This window comes from Cupressus sempervirens, chromosome 6 (genome assembly GCF_028749045.1).
Source record: "Cupressus sempervirens isolate cs-2001-9-10 chromosome 6, ASM2874904v1, whole genome shotgun sequence".
NCBI lineage: Eukaryota > Viridiplantae > Streptophyta > Pinopsida > Cupressales > Cupressaceae > Cupressus > Cupressus sempervirens.
In genome coordinates this window covers 683552472-683575760 of record NC_143123.1, presented here as the reverse complement: position 1 = coordinate 683575760, position 23289 = coordinate 683552472, and the positions used below count along the sequence as shown (strand labels likewise).

At 36.7% G+C, this 23289-nt stretch overlaps 1 protein-coding gene across 6 annotated transcripts in view; it reads left to right on the top strand.

The window, feature by feature from the left end:
- The window catches only part of LOC149554035 (uncharacterized), a 59577-nt gene that overhangs the window by 24009 nt on the left and 12279 nt on the right, over positions 1 to 23289 (top strand). For 3 of the 6 annotated variants that reach the window (XR_016353219.1, XM_089789365.1, XM_089789369.1), the window contains exon 2: positions 12972 to 13020. Coding sequence is in view for 4 of the 6 variants with exons in the window: in XM_089789365.1 (XP_089645491.1) it covers positions 12972 to 13020 (49 nt within the window). In the remaining 2 variants the exon portion in view is untranslated. Of the gene's footprint in view, positions 1 to 12971; positions 13031 to 23289 lie in introns of all 6 variants that reach the window. The other 3 variants (XR_016353220.1, XM_089789368.1, XM_089789366.1) reach the window with 1 other exon arrangement.

Sequence of the window (23289 nt, the reverse complement as noted above, 5' to 3'; positions counted from 1 at the left end):
TTACATTTCAATGAATTTCTTAAAGATTTTGATGTTGTTTCCTAGCTTTTCCAGAAGTTTCCATTGTTTCCTGCATATTCCTTGTTTCTTGCCATTTCCTTAAGAACCTTAACATTCATTGTTTGTGACCTAGCCCTCACTGCTTCGGACCCTTGCATCTGTGAAGGTTCTAAGTTCCTTTTCTGATTGTTTATGCAACAACACATATAGAGTTTATTTACAAACAAAATGAGAGTATGGTAGCTTGCCCCAGAAGCAAAGGGCTCATTGCCCACATGAACTAAAAGTGTACTTATTCAATATATTCTTCAAATGAGAAGTTATCAGCATAATCGGGGACACATTCCCGACCCTTAAACACCCTCCCCTCTCTCCAAGTTCCTAGGAGAAGGGAACGATGTTTCCAAGTTCCCCCACTATCGCCACTGGAATGTGGGGACTTGACGACATTCCTAGAACAGCGGGGGATTTGCAGTAGTCTCTTGACCGTTCCATGGACCTTTGTGTGTTCCTTGGGGGGCAGCGATTTTTCAAGAAACTTTAAGAACATGCATGATTTTAAATTCAATTTTTGGGTTTTTATGATATTTCTGTAAGTCGTATAATAGAAATCTTTCATTTGCTGATTCAAAAATTTCATTTGTCAAATTGAAATTTTGTTTATTATTCTACTTCTATTGATGATACGATATTTAATGTTCATTGCAATGTTCAAATATTTAGTATGACAGTATTAGTATGTACATTGTACTTGCAATTTTTCTATTTTACTTCTTTATCTATACATGTTTTCATAACTAGCATTTCAAGTTCTTTATGAATAGTGTACAACAATCCCCATTGCTGCCATCCCCTTGTTAGGATAAACCACAGACAAAAATAAAACTATATGCAAATATAATCAATAACAGAAAATAATAGATCACACAGAAATGAACACAAAGGACCAAGATTTAACGTGGTTCACCCAATCCCTGGGCTATGTCTACCAAACAACAAGTCCGATTTTATTACAATCCAGTGATTACAACCTGATTACAATCCGTAATCCCTTACAGCTCAATACCGCCGCAAGAGCCAATTTCGCATCACAACATAATGAAAAATACCTAACCCTAAACCCTTTTATACAAGTATTTTATTTGTTTTAGGGTTACAACATGTCGGCCATAATATGTCGGCTACCATGTCGGCCACGGCCAAATTTTTTTTATGAAGTATGTACAATACTTTCCTGATCAGTCACCATAATCTAACAATCTCCCACTTGGGGACTAATCAGGCTCCGCACTAAACAACAATCTCCCACTTGGAGACTGATCCTGTAGCAATACCACTACCGCATGGGGCTCCCACTGGATCAAACCACCCTGGACTCTGCTGTTCTTTTATTCATGTTTAGTCTAAAAGACCAACCAAAGCTGAAGAGGAGTTCAGCGTCTCCCTTGTTACAACCTTTGTCAACATATCTGCTGGATTATCATTTGTATGTATCTTCTCCAGCTTTAACTGTCCATCCTCCAAAACTAACCGAATGAAATGGTACCACAACTGTATGTGTTTGGTCTTAGAATGCAGAGCAGAATTCTTGGCAAGATGAATGACACTCTGACTATCTGTGAACAAATAATTATCCTTCTGAGGATGTCCCAATTCTTCCAAGAAGAACTGAAGCCATATCATCTCCTTGGCTGCCTCTGTAGCAGCAACATACTTTGCCTCTGTAGTGGATAAAGTATTAATCTTCTGTAACCTAGAAACCCAGCTCACGGCTGCCCCACCAACAGTAAAGACATAACCTATAGTACTCCGCCTGGTATCAATATCCCCTGTCAAATCTGAGTCAACATAGCCCTGTAAATCAGTAGTAGAGCCCCCAAAGTGTAAACACTTATTGGATGTTCCTCTCAAATATCTGAGAATCCACTTGACAGCATTCCAATGCTCAAATCCTGGATGACTCATATACCTGCTAACGACTCCCACTGCATGTGCAATATCTGGCCGAGTGCATACCATAGCATACATCAAGCTTCCTACAGCTGAAGCATAGGGTACCTTGGACATCTTATCCTCCTCTTCCTGTGTCTTAGGACACATCTCCTTAGTCAATTTCAAATGACCAGGTAAAGGTGTGGTGACAGCTTTAGCATTCTCCATGGAGAAACATTGCAACACCTTCTCAACATAATCAGCCTGAGATAGCGTCAATGTTCTATTCTTCCTATCTCTGCAAATCTTCATACCAAGGATTTGTTTTGCTGCCCCCAAATCTTTCATAGCAAATGCATGTGCTAACTGGCATTTCAGCCCCTTAATATGATCCATGTTAGACCCAGCTACAAGCATATCATCAACATATAAACATAAAATAATGTAGCTATCATCATCCAACCTCTTAAAATAAACACAATAATCTGAATGACACTTATTATATCCATGCTCATGCATAAAACTGTCAAATTTCAGATACCATTGCCGAGGTGCTTGCTTCAAGCCATATAAACTTTTCTTCAATTTGCACACTAAGTTCTCCTTACCTTTGACCTCAAATCCCCGTGGCTGAGCCATATATATTTCTTCATCCAAATCACCATGAAGAAAGACTGTTTTAACATCAAGCTGCTCTAAATGCAAATCTTCAGTAGCCACAAGACTTAAAACAGTACGGATAAAAGTCATTTTAACAACAGGAGAAAATATCTCATCAAAATCAATTCCCTTTTTCTGTGCAAATCCTTGTACGACTAACTTGGCCTTAAATCTTTTCTGACCTCCTTCCTCTTCTTTCAACCTGTAAACCCACTTATTCTGTAAAGCCTTTTTACCTGCAGGCAACTTGCACAAATCCCATGTCTTATTCTTCAACAAAAAGTCCATTTCATCTTTCATTGCAAACTCCCACTGAATCTTAGTATCCACCTGCACAACTTCATCATAACTTTCAAGTTCACCAGCATTAGTAAGCAAAATAGAATACAAAGAGGGAGAAAACCTTTGTGGAGGTCTAATTTGCCTCGTTGACCGTCTAACATTCATTGGTGTGTGTGGTATTTGTTGCTGCGGTTGTTGCACATCATTAGGAATGGCTGGAATATCATCTTTTGGAGTATCATCCAACACTACGTAATCATCTTCTTTCTTCTCATGTTGCTGCAACAGATCTTTGTACAACACTTTCTCATTGAATATGACATCCCGGCTTCTAACAATTTTAAGATTTTCAAAATCCCAAAGCCTATAACCAAATTCATTAATGCCATATCCAACAAAGACACATTTCTTTGATTTAGCTTCCAGCTTGGTTCTATTTTCAGCATCTATATGAGCAAAAGCTTCACAACCGAAGGTCTTGAGAAAAGAATAACTCACCTTCTTACCAGTCCATGCCTCTTCTGGAATACCACAGCCCAAAGGAGTAGAGGGACCTCTATTAATCAAATATATTGCAGTATTGACAGCCTCCGCCCACATGTGTAAGGGCAACCCAGCATGCAACCTCATGCTCCTTGCGTGCTCCATTATAGTCTTGTTCATGCGTTCAGCCACTCCATTTTCCTGTGGAGTCCTTGGAACAGTTTTCTGTCTACGAATACCATTAGTGGAGCAATAATCTTCAAATTCATGACTACAATACTCACCACCATTATCAGATCTGAGACATTTTAATTTCTTACCAGTCTCATTTTCAACCAAGCATTTCCATTTCTTAGAAGTTTGAAATACATCAGATTTCTGTCTAAGGAAATAAACCCATACTTTTCTAGTTGCGTCATCTATAAATGTAACATAATAATGAGAGCCACCAAGGGAAGATACCTGAGCTGGTCCCCATGCATCTGTATGCACAAGCTCTAATTTCTCCTTTTTGTTTTCCTTCCCAGTCTTTACAAAACTCACTCTCTTTTGTTTTCCATACACACAACTTTCACAGAAATCCATATTCACACATTTTAGACCTGGTAAAACTTTCTTTGAATGAAGTACTTTCATACCTTTCTCACTCATGTGCCCAAGTCTGTTGTGCCATAGCGCTGTATCAGTATCTACAGCAGCTATTTGTTCTCCCTGCTCAACTGCAGCAATTGTTCCTGAACATTCATTTTTCTCTGAAACAATCAAAGTAGAAGGAACAATATGACCTGTACAAAGATATAAGGTGCCTACTTTCACACCTTTTGCTACTACAAGGGAACCTTTTGAAACCTTACAATTTTTATCATTAAAAGTAACCACACAACCCTCATCACCGAGTTGCCCCGCTGAAATTAAATTGCTACTCAGCTTTGGAACATGTCTTACCTCATGTAGTAGCCAATGATTCCCATTCTACAACTTAATCTTAATTTTTCCCTTTCCAACAATTTGACAGGGTTCATTATCCCCCAAATAAATAAGCCCAAATTCCTCTTGAACATAATTAATGAAATAACCTCTATGAGGTGTAGCATGAAATGAAGCACCATAATCTAAAACCCATGAATCATCAACACTTTCTAAAGACAGAAGCAAAGCATCCTCTTCAGATTTGTTACTTACCACATTTGCCTCCTTGTCTCCATTTGATTTATCTCCTTCATTTTTCTTGCGATTCCAACAATCTTTCTTTTTATGACCTGGTTTCCCACAGTACCAACAGTCGTTTGGTCCTCTTGATTGAGACCTCTTCCCCTTTGACTTTCCTCTTGATTTCCCACGATTTCCAGAGTTACTTCCTCTCTCAGTTGTTCTGCCCCTACTTTGTGCATTCAAAGCACTTCCTGGTGTAGATCCACCTGAGGATTTCCTACGAGTTTCCTTACTCAAAACAACACCAATCACATCATCATATTTTAGGGTACTAGATCCAGGAACATAATTACTCACCGCCATTACCAAGCCATTCCAGCTTTCAGGCAAAGAACACAAAATCAAGAGAGCCCTAATTTCTTCATCAAAATTGATACCCACAGAAGATAACTGAGTAGTAATAGTATTAAACTCATTTAAATGATCTGCAACAGATCCACCTTCTGCCATTTTCATATTAAATAAACGCTTCATGAGAAATACCTTGTTTGAAGTGGAGGGCTTTTCATACAGTGTCACTAGGGTTTTCATCAAATCTTCTGTCGTCTTTGCTTTTGTAATATTAAATGCCACTGATGGTGCCAAGCATAACCAAATGCTTCCGAGTGCCTTTCTGTCCAAAAGATCCCATTCAGCCTCTGACATAGTTCCCTGATTTTTGGCTTTGCCGTCCAACGGCTTCCATAAATCCTTTTGATAAAGATAGTCTTCCATTTGCATCTTCCATAACTAGAAGTTCTGCCCATTAAACCTGTCAACCCTCAGCTTACCCTCATCTGCCATTACTCCCACTCAACCGTGAGACTCCCACTTAACTGTGAGACTTTCCTACAGAGGATAACTAAAAGACAACCTCGCTCTGATACCACTTGTTAGGATAAACCACGGATATAAATAAAACTATATGCAAATATAACCAATAACAGAAAATAATAGATCACACAAAAATGAACACAAGGCACCAAGATTTAATGTGGTTCATCCAATCCCTGGGCTACGTCCACCAAACATCAAGTCCGATCTTATTACAATCCAGTGATTACAACCTGATTACAATCCGTAATCCCTTACAGCTCAATACCGCCGCAAGAACCAATTTCACATCACAACATAATGAAAAATACCTAACCCTAAACCCTTTTATACAAGTATTTTATTTGTTTTAGGGTTGCAACATGTCGGCCATAATATGTCGGCTACCATGTCGGCCACGGCCAAATTTTTTTTATGAAGTATGTATAGTACTTTCTTGATCAGTCACCATAATCTAACACCCTTGCCACCCCCAAATGTAGGCCCTTTGTACCCCTATCCCATCTCCTCGTCCTACTGTTCTTGATGAGTGGTGTAACTATGGAAGTTATAAACATTCAATAAGTTCTTTAAATGAAAAGTTATATAGATTCAAAGATAACTTAAACCTGACAAGAAAGCATTGACCAATGGCTGGAGTTTCTTAACAATAATGGTAGATTCCCTATTGGACTCAACCAATTTTAACCATATTGATCAATTAAATGTGGGTTTTTTTTTCTTCCTTTCTTTTGTAAAGAAGGTTGTAGATCCTTCCTCTCACCTTTTTGGTTTTGTTTAATCTCTTCATGCTTATATTGTAAAGATTGAACTTGTATTCTTGAAAGAGAAGTCACAAGTTCAAATCTTGAATAGGGTAGGTTATGTACACCTCTTTTGTAGCACAATTAGGTGTCTCCTGTAGGGAGTACGAGGCAGTCTCATATTACTATAAGCCATTTGTACACCCAAAAAAAACATAATCTAGTATCGTGGACCACATAAGGATCCATTTCTATTTCCATTTTCTAACATCCTAAAATCTGCTCTTTAGTGTTAATTTTTTTGGGGATTATATTATTGTAAATTGTACTAGCTAACATTGGATGATCTTAAAATCCTGTTTTTAGGAGTGATGTGGCAGTTACTCTACTTGCTGTCCTATTAGAATCAATGGACATGGTACTTCTTTAACTGTTTTCAATGTGCATAAAATCTCTCTCAATTTCCCATGTTTTGTCTTTCACACCTATTTATTCTGCTTGTTCTGCTACTATCCTTCATTTCTCTTCTCTAGCTATGTGTCCTGATGATGGATCATAGTGGTTGTCCAAAACATGGGCACAAAAACATAGTCAAATCCAGAAGCACTTCTTGTTAACTGTATGACAATTATTGCCAAGATTGACATTAATTCAGAATCTTGTAGACAAATAACATATTAGCAAAACATTCTATTGTGAATTTTTGTTTTGGAAAGCTACAACTTTACCTGTGAGTGAAATAAAAAAATGCATAATCACTTTTAACTTTCAACTTTTAATGGTTTGGGAAATGAAATAAAAACAGTGTATTTATTGTCCCTTTTTCAATATAAGATTCAGTACTTAACAATAAAAATAATATTTAATGAACTAACAAAAAATTATAATACAATCTATTAATAATAAATAACCTAGAAGCCGATGCGGCCTCCTGCATCCTGGATCCAGAAGATGCAGAGGCAGGAGCTGATGTGTTTGGAAGCTGGCCGGATTCCATTCCCAGACAGCTGGATGTGGCAGGAAGCCACTGTGTGGCTCTCAGTCGTATTCAGCTGGCTGGTAATGGCTTTCAGTCAGCTTACGCACACATCATAAGTAATATTTTAGCAGTCATATTTTATACTTTGCCTGTCAAACTCATAATGACGCATCCACTGAGTCCGTTGAACTTAGATGTAAATTGTTTATTAGTTCACAAATGCTCCTTTGAAGTCCTACAGGATGCGTAGGAACATCTAGCGGAACTATCTTGTTCAGGATATCCAAAACATCTTTCACGACTGCTTTTACTAGTCGTCCTTCATGTCTGAAAGTCAAGCAAATTTATACCTGCAACTAATTACAAAACTATTTTTCTAGTCTGACAAGAAAGATATGTAGCATATTAAAGTCCACAAATACAGCCAGCTCGTGGCATTCTGAACACCTACAAGAAGTCTATAATGGATTTATAAAATGAAATTTGTTGCAAGACAAAGATTAAGGGCAGCTAGTAAAGCGACGTGAAGGCTGTAATGAAATATTCAAACCCTTATATAGGTGGGTGCTGCTATTGATGAATAAAATGATGATGATCACTAACTCTTTGAGACGGTTTATAAGTTTGCTATCAAATGTTTTAATTTTGTATATTTCTTTCATTTCTTTGCACACACACACACACGCACACATTCCCCCTTCCCCCCCCAAAAAAATAAATTCCACATCCCACATCCGCTTTGGGATCGGCATCGGAATTGGTATCCAAGATAAATAATAACTAAATATTAGAATAATAATGAAAGGGAATTCAATAGATGAATAATAAATTTGAATAAATTTGATAATTTTTAGACAATAATATTTTAATGGAAATTGATAATAATAAATAATGAATGTATAATTAGTTTAAATATTATATGTTTATTAATTATTTATATCATTATTTAGTTATATATATATCTAAATCTAACTATTTGATATATTCTATTACTATATAACAATCAGATCAATTAATCATATTATAATATTAAATAACTTTTAATCACTAATAATCAATCTATTATTTTCAGAATTGTGCAATTTGCCTAAAATTGTGGTGAGTTATCTTTTGTAAACACGACCAGCCTTCCTAGCCTCACTCAATATATTAAGCATCTGCGGAAGATGAATAAATCATTGAATAGTCTTTGTTGATGTGAGTTTGTTCCACTACAACATGCAAAATCAAATACTTAATGTTTTGAGGAGAAACACCAAACACTCAATCTTGTCTTGATATAAGGTCATCTCTCATGCTAAGCTTGCAAAGTAAGATCATGAAATGACTTCAAGGTTCCTTCTTAATCGTGGACTTCACTTAGTTTTGTGATGTGATATGTTGGTTATCAAAAAGGGACTTGCACTATTCATCCAATGGATATCAACTCTTGCACTTCTAAAAATTTTGCTTCACAAAGTGCAATGAAAATATATGCTTCACAATTTTCCACTTCAACTCCAACTCCAACTTATAATTTTTATTTCTACTTCTAACTGCGAATGCAAGGAATCATGGACGACTTGGACTCTACTAGATGTAAGCTCCCCAGTGGCTCCACCCACCTAGTGCAAGCTTCTAAGGAATACTCAAATGGTTTTCAAATCAATATCTCTTCTCCAATCCCATCAAATGGATGCAAACTAAAGATTGAATATCAATTGAAGTTGAGTGCATTCAATCATTGGCTTACAACACAAGGCACCCTTACCATTGGCAAGAGACTAATGGCTTGGATTTGTTCGAGTCAAACAAGTAAACATCCACAACAACTTCCATTCAACTAAACTAATTCAATATGAAAATAAATCTACTCCAAGTGAAAGATTGAGGAAACCACACAACACTCCAAAGCAATAACAAGTAATTCACCATGAAGAACCAACAATGAACTATCCATTACTTTGAAAGCATCATAGCAATAATTTGATCAAGTCTCTCCCTTAGCTATCCTACTCTACTCTAGCTCTCTTATCTCACCTCCTAAAACTAATTTCTAAGCTCATGAATTACAAATGAGAAGGCCTTGGCCTTTTATAGTAGGTCCATTACAACGAAAGGCCAAGATCGATTCAAGACCAATGATCGAGATTTCTTCCCACAAACCCCAATTAGGGTTGCCAAATTTACAACCAATCACACGAAGGATCCAATTCATGGGCTAACAAGAAAATTACAATGTTTTTCCAGCCAATGAGAAAATAGTATACTTGACATGTTGCGATTAATTGCACTTGAAATTGAAATTTTCAAATTGGAGGAGACAACCAATTGCCACCTCATCATCCTTATCCCGTGCTTGGAGTCTTGGCCTGTAGAAGATGTTTGTTAAAATTGAAAATATTTCTTGCTCGATTGTTAGAAAGCATCTCCCAAAGTTTGAGATTTTCTCTATCCTTTGAAATTTCCTCATGGAATTGACTTGAATCACTTGCATCTTTGTGAACCTGTGAACTTGATCTTTCTTGATTTTCCTTGAATTGTCCTCATGTAGCTGGATCCTTTGTGCTCTCCTGAAATTCCTTATGATTTCAATCTGAAAATCATTAAGTTTGTTAAAACAAACTTTGGAAATAAATTCACATTAATAATAAACAAAATTCATCCCACATAGGGTTAAAATTCATTTCTCTCACAACTCTCCAATATGCCCATTTGATTTGTCTTTCATTTTACACAAGGAAAATAAGGCTAAAGGGAAAGGGGCAAAATTGCAAATCGGGAGGATTAATGTGGTGAAATCCTAAACTTTAAGGATTTCCACCAAATTCATTTGGTGCTTCATTTCTTGCCATCCTTGGGCTGCAAAAATAATTCATTGTGGGTCATTTTGGCAATTATAGAGGATAAGAGTTGGCTGGTGGAAATCCTTAGCGATAAGGATTTCCACCAAGGGAAATCCTTAGCACTAAGGATCTCCACCAAATGCAGTGTAGCCTTCATCTTTAAACCTTCCAAACTTCATCATTGTTACTCAATTTCATCCTAACTCAACATCCTCTACCCCTAACACTTGCTTGAAATGCATTTCTGTGCAAAAATAAAAGGGGAAAAATGTGGTGGGGATCCTTAACCTTAAAAATTTCCATTGGCGGAAATCCTTGGCGTTAAGGATTTCCACCAAGTATGATTATCTCAAAATTTACCTCATTTCAACATTCCTTGCCGATTTGTTATTCTATTTGTACTCGTGATGTTGCCTTCTTGCCATAAATTGGATTTGAATGCCTTAGAGGGTGGTGGAATTTTGGGTTTGGGAGGATTAATGTGGTGGAAATCCTTAGTGTTAGCGCTAGGGATTTCTACCAAATTCACTTTTGCCTCTCAGACTCCCAAAACTTGCCATTTTGACCCTTATACCCATTCTTTCACTAATTTTCGATTTGCTATGCCTTAGCATGACTTTGCATCTCATTTGGGTTGATGAGGAGATGGGGGAAATCCTTAGTGTTAAGGATTTCCACCAGTGGGAATCCTTAGCGCTAAGGATTTCCACAAAATTCACTATGCCAGTTATCCTTATTTAGTGTATCGATTTGCCATCCCTTTGGTCTGGTATTGGGGCCTCGGTACGAATGCCAAAGCTAAGGATGGATGTGCTAAGGGTTTCCACAAAATTCACTACGCCAGTTATCCTCAAGGAAAACTATCGTTTTTGCTTCTCTTCATCGTTTAGCATTGCATTGATTAGTTTGCCACTGTAATAAGAATCCCTCACAATGCTTGCACATCACCTTGTCCAAAGGAGAAATCTTGAGATTTTGGGGAGAAATGATAGCTGGTGGGAATCCTTAGCATTAAGGATTTGCACTAAGGGAAATCCTAAACTTCAAGGATTTCCACCGAATTCAATTTTGCTTACAATCCTTCTCCCAAGCATAAAAACCTTTACCATTTGGACCAAAAGTTCCACCCTCCCACTTGGACTTAGGCTACAAAGATACCTCAAAAGGATGTCAAAACTCCACACAAACGCTAGACAAATATTACCTCATAGCAAGTCAAAATTTCTCAAACTCACCCTTGGACTTGGAGAGTTGAAAAATGTTGCCAATTAAAACCACTTAAGACACTAATTCCTACTTGCTAAAGCAAAAAGAGGGGGTCCCAATTTGCAATGGGGCGATGGCGTGAAAACAACACAAGTCGTCTGCATTCCAATATTGCCAAATAAAGGGTGATTACATGCAGCAGCCAGTAAAAAATGCAAATGATAACCATAGCAATCAAATATATTTTCTCTTTTATGCTGTTCAATATTAACTTTGCTTAAGCAATGTTCCTATCAGCAGTCACGGGAATGGAATACCAATCATATCATTATTAAAAGACAATCAAAGCGATGCGATAAATATATCCTCCAATCAAGAATAGAGGAGGTCTAACACGTCTGCATTAGGAATTATATCTCAGTCACCAAACAGTGAAGGAGTCCAACCATTAATTTAAACATTCCAGTCAGCGATAATAATAAACTCGGACAAATACACCATCAACTGCAGATTCCCAGACAGCGTTTGTTCCTTCCTGAGGATAGAGAAGGATAAGAAAGGAAGGAGATAACGTAAGTCAACCAAGGGCTGTTACTCATATATTTCATTAACATATAAGTCTGTCAGGGGAAGAATAAGGATGAGAGACAAAAGAAATAATAGAGAACAATCAGCGTGGCTTTAACCCATCAAATAGATAGTAATTTCCCAGCCATGCCCATTACCGGTAGGAAATATATATTCAGAAACATATAAACAGAATATAAGAAAGAGGGCATATTACATCTGAACAGAGTAACACTGAGTATCTGAGAAATCTAGGGCAATTCTAGACAAAGCATTACAGTAATATTTGCTTTCAGTAATACCATCACATCAACATATTTAGGGAAAAGATGTATGCAGATTAAGAAGGTTGAAATATCTGCAAACTAAAGGAAAGAATACAAGCACAAATCAGTTTTCAGTAATATCAAGTCCATAGTCTTCTACATTAATCAATTTCTCCATTTTTGTACAATTTATCAAGCAAAGAGTATTGATACCATAAACATTGGAAAATTAAAGAATTGTGTTCAAGTTTAGATAAAAACAAGTCTATTGCAATTGAAGTTATAGAAATTAATCCCAAGTTATAAAGGATCTTAGAAGGGACAATACAGTGTACAAGCCACTGTGCCTAGTAAGTGCTGTGGAGAAACATGGAAACCTCATGATGTTTAAATTTATTTAGGCTGAGAAAAAGACTACTTTCTATAAGTGCATTTATTCAGGCAAAATATGAAGGTTGAGTTTGGTATTTACAATGAGAGATAAGGTAAGCCATAACAGAATAATTGGTTAAGGTGTACAAGAGTGAGTGCCATTTAGATTCACATCTTGGTGCAGAGTCCATACCATCTCTGTGGCAGCTGGCTGCAAGTCACATTCCCTGGAACTTATCAAGATAAGCCTTTGCTCCTTCAAGTAAGTATCTAAAGCAATATTCTGCCCTGCAAAAACTGCAGCGAAATACCCTATTCCTGCAATCTATATTTATGATTAGAACAATACTAAAAACAACAGAAACTAGAAAGGAAGCATCATGTTCAGTTTACAGCAAGAAGCAGATACAGTAATTTTCTTTTTATTCGTGATCAAACATTGACATAAATGAACAAATGATATAGGAATCTTTTGAACGACGTAAAATAATCATACATCACAGCATCTCTACTATCTTCTATATACATCTGACTGATTATTTTTCAGATTCATTTATAAATGCCACATTATAGAACTAGTATAGCATTTTCTTGTAGCATTAAATTCTTATTATCGATTTTGTCTTTACAGGATGATTTCATGCCACGAACAGCTACTCCTTTGGAGGACATGTTCAAATGTGTGTTTTGGTATGCTATTTAAATTTTCTTTGTGAAATATCTATTTGAAATTATAAACATCTATTGAGCTCTTGGAATTTTTCCTTTCACTTTGTATTGAAGTTTGGATTCATTTAGGATGCATTCTAGGAGATTCCATGAGGTAAATGATTGTTTGATTGTTAGTTTTGTTTTTCAAATTTAATTTTTTTTTATCTTGTCTGTGGAGCTAATTTCTTATTTATTAAGCATTTTCTCTATTTCTTATTAATCCAATCACTTTTGATTTAAGGGTAACTAAGATTTTCATTTGTTGAAGAATTTGAAGTACTACAAACTTATTAAACATGATGTAAAACTAAATTTAAATTTCAAACATGTCATAAAAAAAATTAAGAACATTATTTCGAGAGTGCATCATTATTAACTATAGGGTCCTCTTATATTAATCATGGTTTGGTCAAGTCCATGCATTAAAAGCCTATGTGAATTTATCAATTGCTTTGAGTTTCATTTGTTCTTATTGAGATAACATGTTATCTATAGGGGCCAATATACACCATGCAGAGTATGTTTGATTATGACTAGGAACCCACACTTCCATTTCAAGCTTTTACATGAGATGAAGGGTTATTATGGGCTGTGACTTTCACTTCAAGGTCAATTGCATGATTACCATTTTGTTGGACTAGTTGTTCTCCATTACAACTAAAGACCTTTGGGCCCTTAATGCCATTGTTGTCAGATGCAACAATGCAAATTGTTTCATCTTTTCCTAACACAATCCCGACTGCTACATAGAATTGGCAAGATTGTATGCATGCATGTGGAGAATTCCCTCCAATATTAGCAAATGTTGTTTGTAGCAGTTTCTTTGTTCACATGTTGCTTTAGCTCAATTGGAAAGACATTTGATACTGTGGCAGTATGTTTTCTGCTTATGCTAATAGTCATGTTGGCTTCTGTAACTCTTCTCTGTGGTGATATCCCTGGTGGACATTACAGAGGTGCTTGACTTATTTGCCATCTCTACGACCCCTCTACCATTAGTTTCTTCTTCCATGATAAGAAAGTCATGATTTTGGCATCGGCAAATCACAAGAATAGAATCATACTTGTTTTGGTACCATAACATATTATAATAAATCTGGGAGACTAATTGAAATGAATAAAGGATAGTGTGTGTGTGTGTGTATGTGTGTGTGATGAGAAATAGCAATTAGAAATGAACTGATCAACCTTTGAAACTGCCCATGTTATTATTTATATTTATTGTTAATAACTATACAATGATTTAATATGTTATATTGATTTAAGTTTTATTCTAACATCACAAGCATGGGCAAGAGTCCAAAAGTTGATTAAATAAAATATCTATGAATCTGAAACACCATATGGGTGTTTCCTTATTGTAGACCGAAATTGCCTTTTCCTAGTAGGGTGGTTTTCAACAGCACAACTTGACAGTCATATAATTGTCATTTTTGACAGTTCTTACCTTTCTTTCTGAAGCCATTACTCTTGTGTATGGACCCAAAACAAAGTGTCATTCTTTGAAATTACACATTTTTCCAAGACAATTCTAACATGCAATAATATTGAAACAATCATTAAAGAGCTATTTTTGGATCTGCAACAGAAGCGTCCTTTCAGTTTTGATCAGTTTGCCATGGAGTCTAGAAGAAAACCAGATTCATTCACAATCACACCTCTCCACTAAGGAACTTTTTAATGCTCCCCTTGAATGATGATCCGGTTGCCATATCACCTTGCATCATTGCAACCTATACCTAGAAAACTTTGCCTCCAAATATCTATATGATTTGCCATTGCTTAAAGATTACATATGAAGGAACTAGATCAACATTTGTTCTTTCCTCGAATGGAATGATTGTAGTACGTAATAAATAATCAGAACTAGTTAAGCTTTGTTGGGATAGGGTAGTTAGGAAGCGAGGGGATGTGTCTATTGGTTTTTCCAACCAACCGACCATTATATAAGATATTTTGAATATGGATGATGTACTCATGTTTTTGGTAATCAATAAAGTAATAACATTTCCTCACTATTTTGGTATTCTAGTACTAGTAATGAATGTCATGTTGGTACAATTGAATACATGCTATATTGTTTTGTATATTGTGCATTGATAACCATTCTACATTTTGGTGTTGTTGCCTAAGTCCAAACATAGAGGTCATCGACTAGGCAGGATGGAGTAATGGGAAGACCCTTCCTATCATGTATACAAGTAACAAATAATGATGAAGAAGAGGAGGAAATAACAAGAGGTGGTCAGGTGACACAGGGTTTGGTTGTGGCCTGGGAAGTTTCAATTGACCAGTACATGCAAAGGGAAGCCCAAGAAAGAGCAGTTCCAAAGAGCATGGTACAGGATGAGCTTTCGGTACCACTAGTAGTGTATGATCTACTTGGACAAATCCTTGACTATTGGCAAGAAATTTGATATGTGTGGAGAAAGAAAGAGCAAAAACAGAAAGAGATCAAAGAAGACAACAAGAGCTCCAACAATTCACCGAGAGGACGTGGGAATTGGAGGAGCATGACAATCCAAGGGAGATAACCAAACACTAAATTTTTTTAATGCCCCTGCTTCCAAATAAGTATCCCAGGCAAGTGCTAGAAGAAGAAACTAAGGGGGAAGCTACCTTGTGGACTCTGCGTCTCCACCGATAGGAGGAAAGACGTCACCACTTAAGGGGACTGGTGAACTACTCTCAAAGTGCAAATCAAATTGAAGAAAGGTTGATTGAAAACACTATAGAAGGTATAGCCAACTTGGCTATTTCGGAAGCACCAGGAAGGAAGGGGGAAGAATCTTGAAACCCTTGTATGAAGAGAGCATCGACAAGAACAAAGCTCCAGCCAGACAAAAGGAGAATCACAAGGGGAAGGAGTTATTACTGGACCAAGAACCCAAGAATCTAGCCCGATAGGTTGTAGCATCCTCGCAGGAGGGAAGAGCGGAAGGAGAATGGCGTTAGAGAAACAAAAACTCCCTAGATTTACTGGGGAAGGATTCGAGTATCTTGCACGTTGTATAACCGTATGGCAAGCCAATGGAGAAAATGATGTAGATGAATGGTTAAAAGTGTTCCTTGCCACGCTAAGAGGTATAGCTATTGATTGGTATACAGACTTGGAGGTTGTGAAAAAGACCACGTGGAAGGACCTCCGTATTGCCTTTGAGAAGGAATTTAGACTTCTACAAGATGATGACAAGATAGTCACATAAATTTATAATACACTGCAAGGGTAAAATGACTCTGTCATAGCATATAGCAGGAGACTCAAGGAATTGATACGGAAGCTGGACAACAAACTTGCCGACGGATTAAACAAGAGGTGGTTCATCAAAGGGTTAACTCCATCATTAAGAAGAAAAATGAAGATTTGTCGATGCTTGCACCCGTGCAATAGATATAGAGAGTGAGAATAAAACTTCCAAAGCCAAGAGACATGGAAGCAGTAGTAAAAGTTCAGAGGAGAGCGGGGATGAATGTAAGACCATCCAAGCCTTGAGGGAATACATGATGAGGCTAATGAAGTAACATGAAGTAAGGAGGAGAAAAGAGGGGAGGGAACTATGGTGTACGGATTTCAAAAGGAAGGACACACAAAAGGGACATGTTCGCGCAAAGCATTATGTGATATCCATCAAGTGCTAGGCCACACAATTAAGGACTATCCCTACAATCTAAAGGCACAGATTACACAAGTATTTTTTACCCAAGGAGAAAAATCCACACTGTCTTCCACCCCTCCATGAAACAAAAATACGGAAGCCTCACCTAGAGGTTATAGAAACAATAGGCAGGGAAGCAATAACAACAGTAATAACACGCCCAAGGGAGCAATCGAGTACGATTCCGAAGGAAGACCCATGATTCAATGTAGTCGATGCAACGAATGGGGGCATTTTGCTCGGGACTGCTAGAATGGTGGAGGACAAAATGGAGGAATGTTGTGTAAATGGTGTAGATTGGGTAATCATGAGGATGCCAATTGCCGCAGACAAAAAGGGGTGAACATCATGAGAATGTAGGCCAGGAAACTTACATATCTGGATGTAGCTACAAAGAAAGAAAGATTTGAAGAAGCCAGACAAGACATTCGAGGTAACATGGCATAGGAAGGGAAAGCAAGTACAACCAAACTTCCAACCACTCAGCCTGTACCAAACATCATAAAACAAGTACTGAAGACCACTATTCTCGTGAAGATTTGGATCTATTAGAAACACTACCTCAGTTGCAGGTAGCAATAACACAAGGAGCAAGTATCAAAAGAGTACCCTCCAAGGAGGAGAAGAAAGAGGAAGCACAAGTGGGAAAGAGACTAACACCTTGTTCACCATAGGAATGGGGAGGACACCTGTAGTGGTAGAAATGGAGATATGTAAACTATCAAATACTATCTTCTACGAAGGTTCGATTGTGAATGTCCTACCTGAGGAGACTTGGAATGCACTAAGGAAACCTACACTCTAGGCGCCTTCATTCCAATTGGTGGGTGCATACTAGCATGAAATCAAGTCAATAGGAACTTTGATGGGAAAAAAGGTAGCAATTGGAACACAACAATTCTTCTTGGACTTTGTGGTGATTGCCTTGGAGAAGAAGGGATGCAATGCGTTATTGGGGAGAGGATGGCTAACCTCAGCAAAAGTTAATCACAATTGGAAAAAAAATACCATTTCCATTGAAGTAGATGGTAGGAAGTACACAATTGACCTAAGGAACTAGTTAGTAAGTCAAGAACTCGCCTCTAATTCAAAAGTTGAGGGAGAGGATGGTAATGCAATTGAGCCAGACAAAAAAGGCATTCTATGACTGGGAGAATGTTTAGAAGATGAAAAGAGTTCCCTTAATGGCCTATTTCACTGGCAAATGGGGGATTTCGTAGTGTTGCAACTAGAGTGCAATTTGTTGCAGATTCAATAGATGGATCCTAACAAAGGTTATCTAGGGTCTTACAAGGATCATATAGAAGGCACAACCTCAATTGATGATACCCAACACCTACATTTGATAACGATAAAACAATAGAGCACGAGGAGTCTAAGCTGGAGGAATCGAAAAGAAAGGAATCTTCTACTATTTTTTCCATAGACATAAAAGAAAAAAGCCAGCTAGAGGAAATAATAGAGAAGGTAAAGGAGGGGAAGATAAAGGGAAGAACTAAATGGAAAATAATAAAATCAAAATACAACCCTAAATATAGAAGATGAAGAAATAAAACAATGGTATGGGCAAAAGAAAATCATGTACTAAGAAACACATACACAGCTTTGGAGTACAAGCACAAAGATTAGGAATACACAAGGGAATTGAAGTAGAAAGGACATTCCTCGTACGTGGGATTGGAGTATGGAGGCATGCTGGAGTACAAAGGACTACTGTACAACCAACAATAGGAGGGAAAATTAGTGTACGATTATCAAATGGAGTACGACAGAGAGAAGACGCGACAAAGGCCAGTCCGCAAGTGCATACAAATGATAGGGCAGCTGTATATAGTTGGCTGGACTAGAGAAGTCAATACGTAGGATGCTGTTATAGAGGATGTTAGTACGAAAGATGTGGGTACGGAGGTTGTTGGTATGGAGGATGTTAGTACAGAGGATGTTGGTACAAAGAATGCTGGTATGGGGGATGTTGGTACAGAGAATACTGTTATGGAGGATGATATGGAGAATATTGGTATGGAGGGTATTATGGACGTTGCAAACAGAGTCTGTACAGGCAGAAAGGAAGTATGATGCAGATGAATGGGTTCAAGATATAGGCAAGAATGAAGTACAAGGAGGGAAGCCCATGGAGGGAACAAGTAGAGGGATGAAAGTAGCACAAGATGAGGATACATTATTGGCAAAAGTAGATAATTTTTTTGGAAAATTTGAAACGATACCTCTCCCTTCTCCAGCTCCCAATGGAGACAAAAGACCGAATGGAAACTCAGGAGGAGCACTTGGAACCATTAGAAGCAACACTAGCAACACTCTCATTTGAGGAAAAAGCTGAAAAATTCCTCAAAGAGTTATAGGGAATGGAACAGGCTACTAAGGAGATCATAAAAGAGGCTTAGGGGCAGAACTTGGATGCCACCATCAAAGCAGAAGAGTCACTGGTAGCAATTATGAGGACCGATTGCTATACAAATTAGAGTTTACTTATGCAGAGTGGGATCATACATGAACAAGTAGCAAAGATATGGAAGGCCAAACATTTAGTACCCTTGACCCTTGAGCAACCACCTCTCATGCACACACTTGCATAAATGGAGGTAGCATTTAGAAAGACATACTTGGAACTTCAGTAGGGAAAGGAATTGATTAGTCGAATGGAAAGGGAATGGAAAGAAGAAAGAGTTGTTTTGGAAGAAAAATGGAAGATGGAAAAAGTTGTTCGTGTCAAGTAGAAAGCTATTGAACGGGATCTCCGACGCCTTCGTGAATGAGCCCCGAGTCTAGGGATGTCTTCACAACCTACTTCTTGAAGTTTGATTTTCTTTTTAGTTTGTTGGCTAGTCGTCTAGAACACTGACTTCTTTTCTAGGGGGGGTAAATGTAGTAGACAATAAATAATTAGAACTAGTTAAGCTTTGTTGGGATAAGGTAGTTAGGAAGCGAGAGGATGTGTCTTTTGGTTTTCCCAACCAACCGACCATTATATAAGATCTTTTGAATATGGATGATGTACTCATGTTTTTGGTAATCAATAAAATAATAACATTTCCTTTCTTCATCATTTGGGTACTCTTGTACTAGTAATGATTGTCATGTTGGTACAATTGAATCCATGCTATATTGTTTTGTACAATGTGCATTGATAACCATTCTACAATGATCTCGGTGCTTACACTCAATAACCCCCCTTTGTGAAGATTCAAGATCGTAGATTCCTTCTTCTTGCTTATGTAAGCAAACAACATGAAGCCCTTGCCACTTTTTGACTAAGTGGTTCCTTTTTATTTTCTTTGGTAATATGAAACTTTATTGTCAACCATGTAGAGATTGCCAAACAAAACTCCACTCGCTTTAGAAGGAACAATATCTACAACCACTTCATCAACAAATTTGGAATGAACAACAATCTTCATTTGACCCGCCTTGATCAATCACTATTATTTGAGTTGCACCTTAAGTTTATTGATCATTTGTGGGCTCCTCTGTAGTCTGAGTTGGTTGTGCAATGATGAAAATTTGTACTATGGTGTCAACCTTTGCAGATGTATCAATTGATGTTTGCACAATATTTATGCACAAGGAAATGAGTCCCTTGTTCAATACAAACCTAAATGATAAGGCCTCAGGTGTCGATAAGTTTCTATTAGAATATTATAATGTTTCTTTAATAGTCATCTTAGTTAGTCTTTACTTTATTAGGTAGTTTTTATTTTCATCTTTAGTTCATGATTGTTTCTTTTAGAAACATCGTCTTTGTAAATTTAGATAAGGGCTTTCATGTCCTTTGTTTAATAAAACTACAACAACATCGATTTACCATAACATGGTATCAAAGTAGGTTGATGAGATTTCATAAAATTTGGGGAAATTTTAAAGAAAAATTCAAGCTTTTGATTTGGAAATTTTTCCAAAAATTTGTTTTTCTATTTTTGAAATAAAAATCATTAGAGGTATTTTATAAAAAATGCAGTTATCTTTGAATTTTTTTGCTGGAAATCGCAAGCCTGGATGAGGGTTTTGATCTTTTGATTTCTTGGTTGTAGCAAAAGTCTTTGATTTTCGAAGATTGCATGTACTTGCATGTTTGTTGCATGTGCTCGTTTACCATGCAAAGCCTCATGCTTTGCCACATGAAAGTTTTTTTGATGGGTTTTTGTTGAAGTTTTGTTGCTTCAGTTAAATGATTTCTAGTGTGTGTGCGTGTGTGTGTGTGTGTGTATAATTATAACGATTTTTATTATGAATGGACATGTCCCATGAAGGGACATGTCTATTCATATCTCATTCTTCATATAAATACAAGTGATTGCTGCATTTGAAGAACACATACCAAGAAGGCAATGTTAATACGTTTGCAACAATCTTAATACCTCAACAATTTTCATAATTTTTCCCCTCAAAAAAATTTCTAATTTTGTAATTCTCATAGTCCTATGGAATTCCTTTGTGGGTTTATAATTTTTTCCTCAAAAGTTATCTGTTGGGTTTTACCGTTTTCTCTAAAAAATAAAGCTTTGTTCTCTAATCCATGTCTCAGATTCTGTTTGGTTTTGATTGATTTTTCACCTCTAAAATTGTGTTGGGTTTTCGTCAAATTTTCTTCTAAAAAATCGTGGCTTTTTGCAGTCTATTTTGGAGTATCATGCTTACCTGCAAAGTTTGGAAGGTTTGATGATTTTTCCTCAAAATCGTGCTAGTTGTTCTCAGTGATTGTCTCTATCCAAGGAAGAGTAGCTTCATTATCCAACATTAGGTTGGATGTTTTTGTAATGATTTTTGGTTAAATGTTTTGCTGATTCTAGGAGGGTTAGTGGTAGACTTGTCCCAGTGGCAAGCTCTTATCTCTTGATGCAAAGCATTATGAAGAAGTGGACACCCTTCTTTGTTCATTTTTTAGCAGATTTTGGCTTCTTGGTCATTTACATTTTGCTAATCCAGGGAGGGTCTCAGCAATAGAAAAATATTTTTGAAGAATTTGTGACCAAAATACTATAGTTAGACAATGACCATTAAGGGAGGGTATTAGAATATTATAATGTTTCTTTAATGGTCGTCTTAGTAGTGTTCAGTTTATTAGGTAGTTTCTATTTCCATCTTTAATTCACAATTGCATCTTTTAGAAACATCGTCTTTGTAAATCTATATAAGGAGCTTTCATCACCTTTGTTTAATACAACTACAACAACATCGATTTACCATAACAATTTCTAGGTCAATTTTGTGAATGAAATGTTGATAAATTTAGTTAGTTTGAGAATAAGAATCAAAAAGCACATCAATTTTAACATTCTTTACTTGAATTTTGATGCTACCAAATGTTTTTTGAACCATCAATGACTCTTTATAATGCAAGTAAATCCTAGAATCCACCTTAGAAGTACCATTGTTCTCTTCAAACTCTTCCCGTTTTCACTTATTCGATTTTTTATTTCCCTTCTAAACTTGCTTATGAGTGTTTTATTTCATTTGCAACTTCCGACGAGAGGATTTTAGAAGTCCATTGTTTTAATTTATTACATCTTGCAGATTCTTACTTGGTAATTGTGAAATTTCCCTTATTCATTTTGAATTTCACTCTTGTCCTTTGGAGAGTATGGAGTATCTACTTCAATATAGTGAACATGTGTATATGCTTAATCTATGTCCACCAATTATGGATAGCAACACGGAACTTTGAAAATGGCCAAGAAAGCTTTCAATATACTTCATCAAGGGCTGCTCATGTTGCATATCTTTCCCAATTTGGACAGCCTTTCTACAAAATTTAATAGTGTACTCTTGCACACTTTGTCTCTATTTCAGTTAAAGGGAATTCATTCAATGCATTTTTCAGCTTACCCTCTCTATGATAAATACAATAAAAGAGTTTCTTAATCAATTTCACAAGTTTATTTGAACTAATTGGAGCTTGTTTTCTCAAAGCCATAGAAGACAAGATGCTCCCAACTCACGTCCAACTTTCCAAGCATTCTTTGTTGATCTTGACATACCAAAAAAAATCTTCTATTCCAAGTCAGGTGAACGCATGCTAAATTGAACTAATCAATGATCATTATTCTTTGCGTCCATGTCTTCTATAAATAGCAAAATCTCAATATTAGCCTTTATTCTGAATAGATATTAGCTTGGAAGATTGTTCTGACCATTACTGGTATCCTCTTTTTCCTTGGGGTAGGCTTTGCCTTTGCCCCTGGTATCTTTGATGGAGAAAAACATGTTTAGTAGCATCTCCATTAGGTTTCTCATAGATTCCATTGATTGAGAAAGGCTTGCAATGTTGGCTTCAATCATAGACAATCTTGCTTCAATAACTAGATACTCTTCTTTACCTATGGGATCTAATGTCTCATTGATAATGTAAAATACGTATTCTACACAATCTAGTAGTAGAATGAATTTGCAAAACATTCACAACAATTTCCACAAAGGAAAGAAATTTTTAGAATGTAAAGTCCACCAATATAACTAAGAGGGGGGGTGGGAATCAGTTATCCAACTATTATAACAATTATCAACCTTATTAATCCTTAACCATATGAGCAATATAATCAGCAACCATAACAAGATACTCATACACAA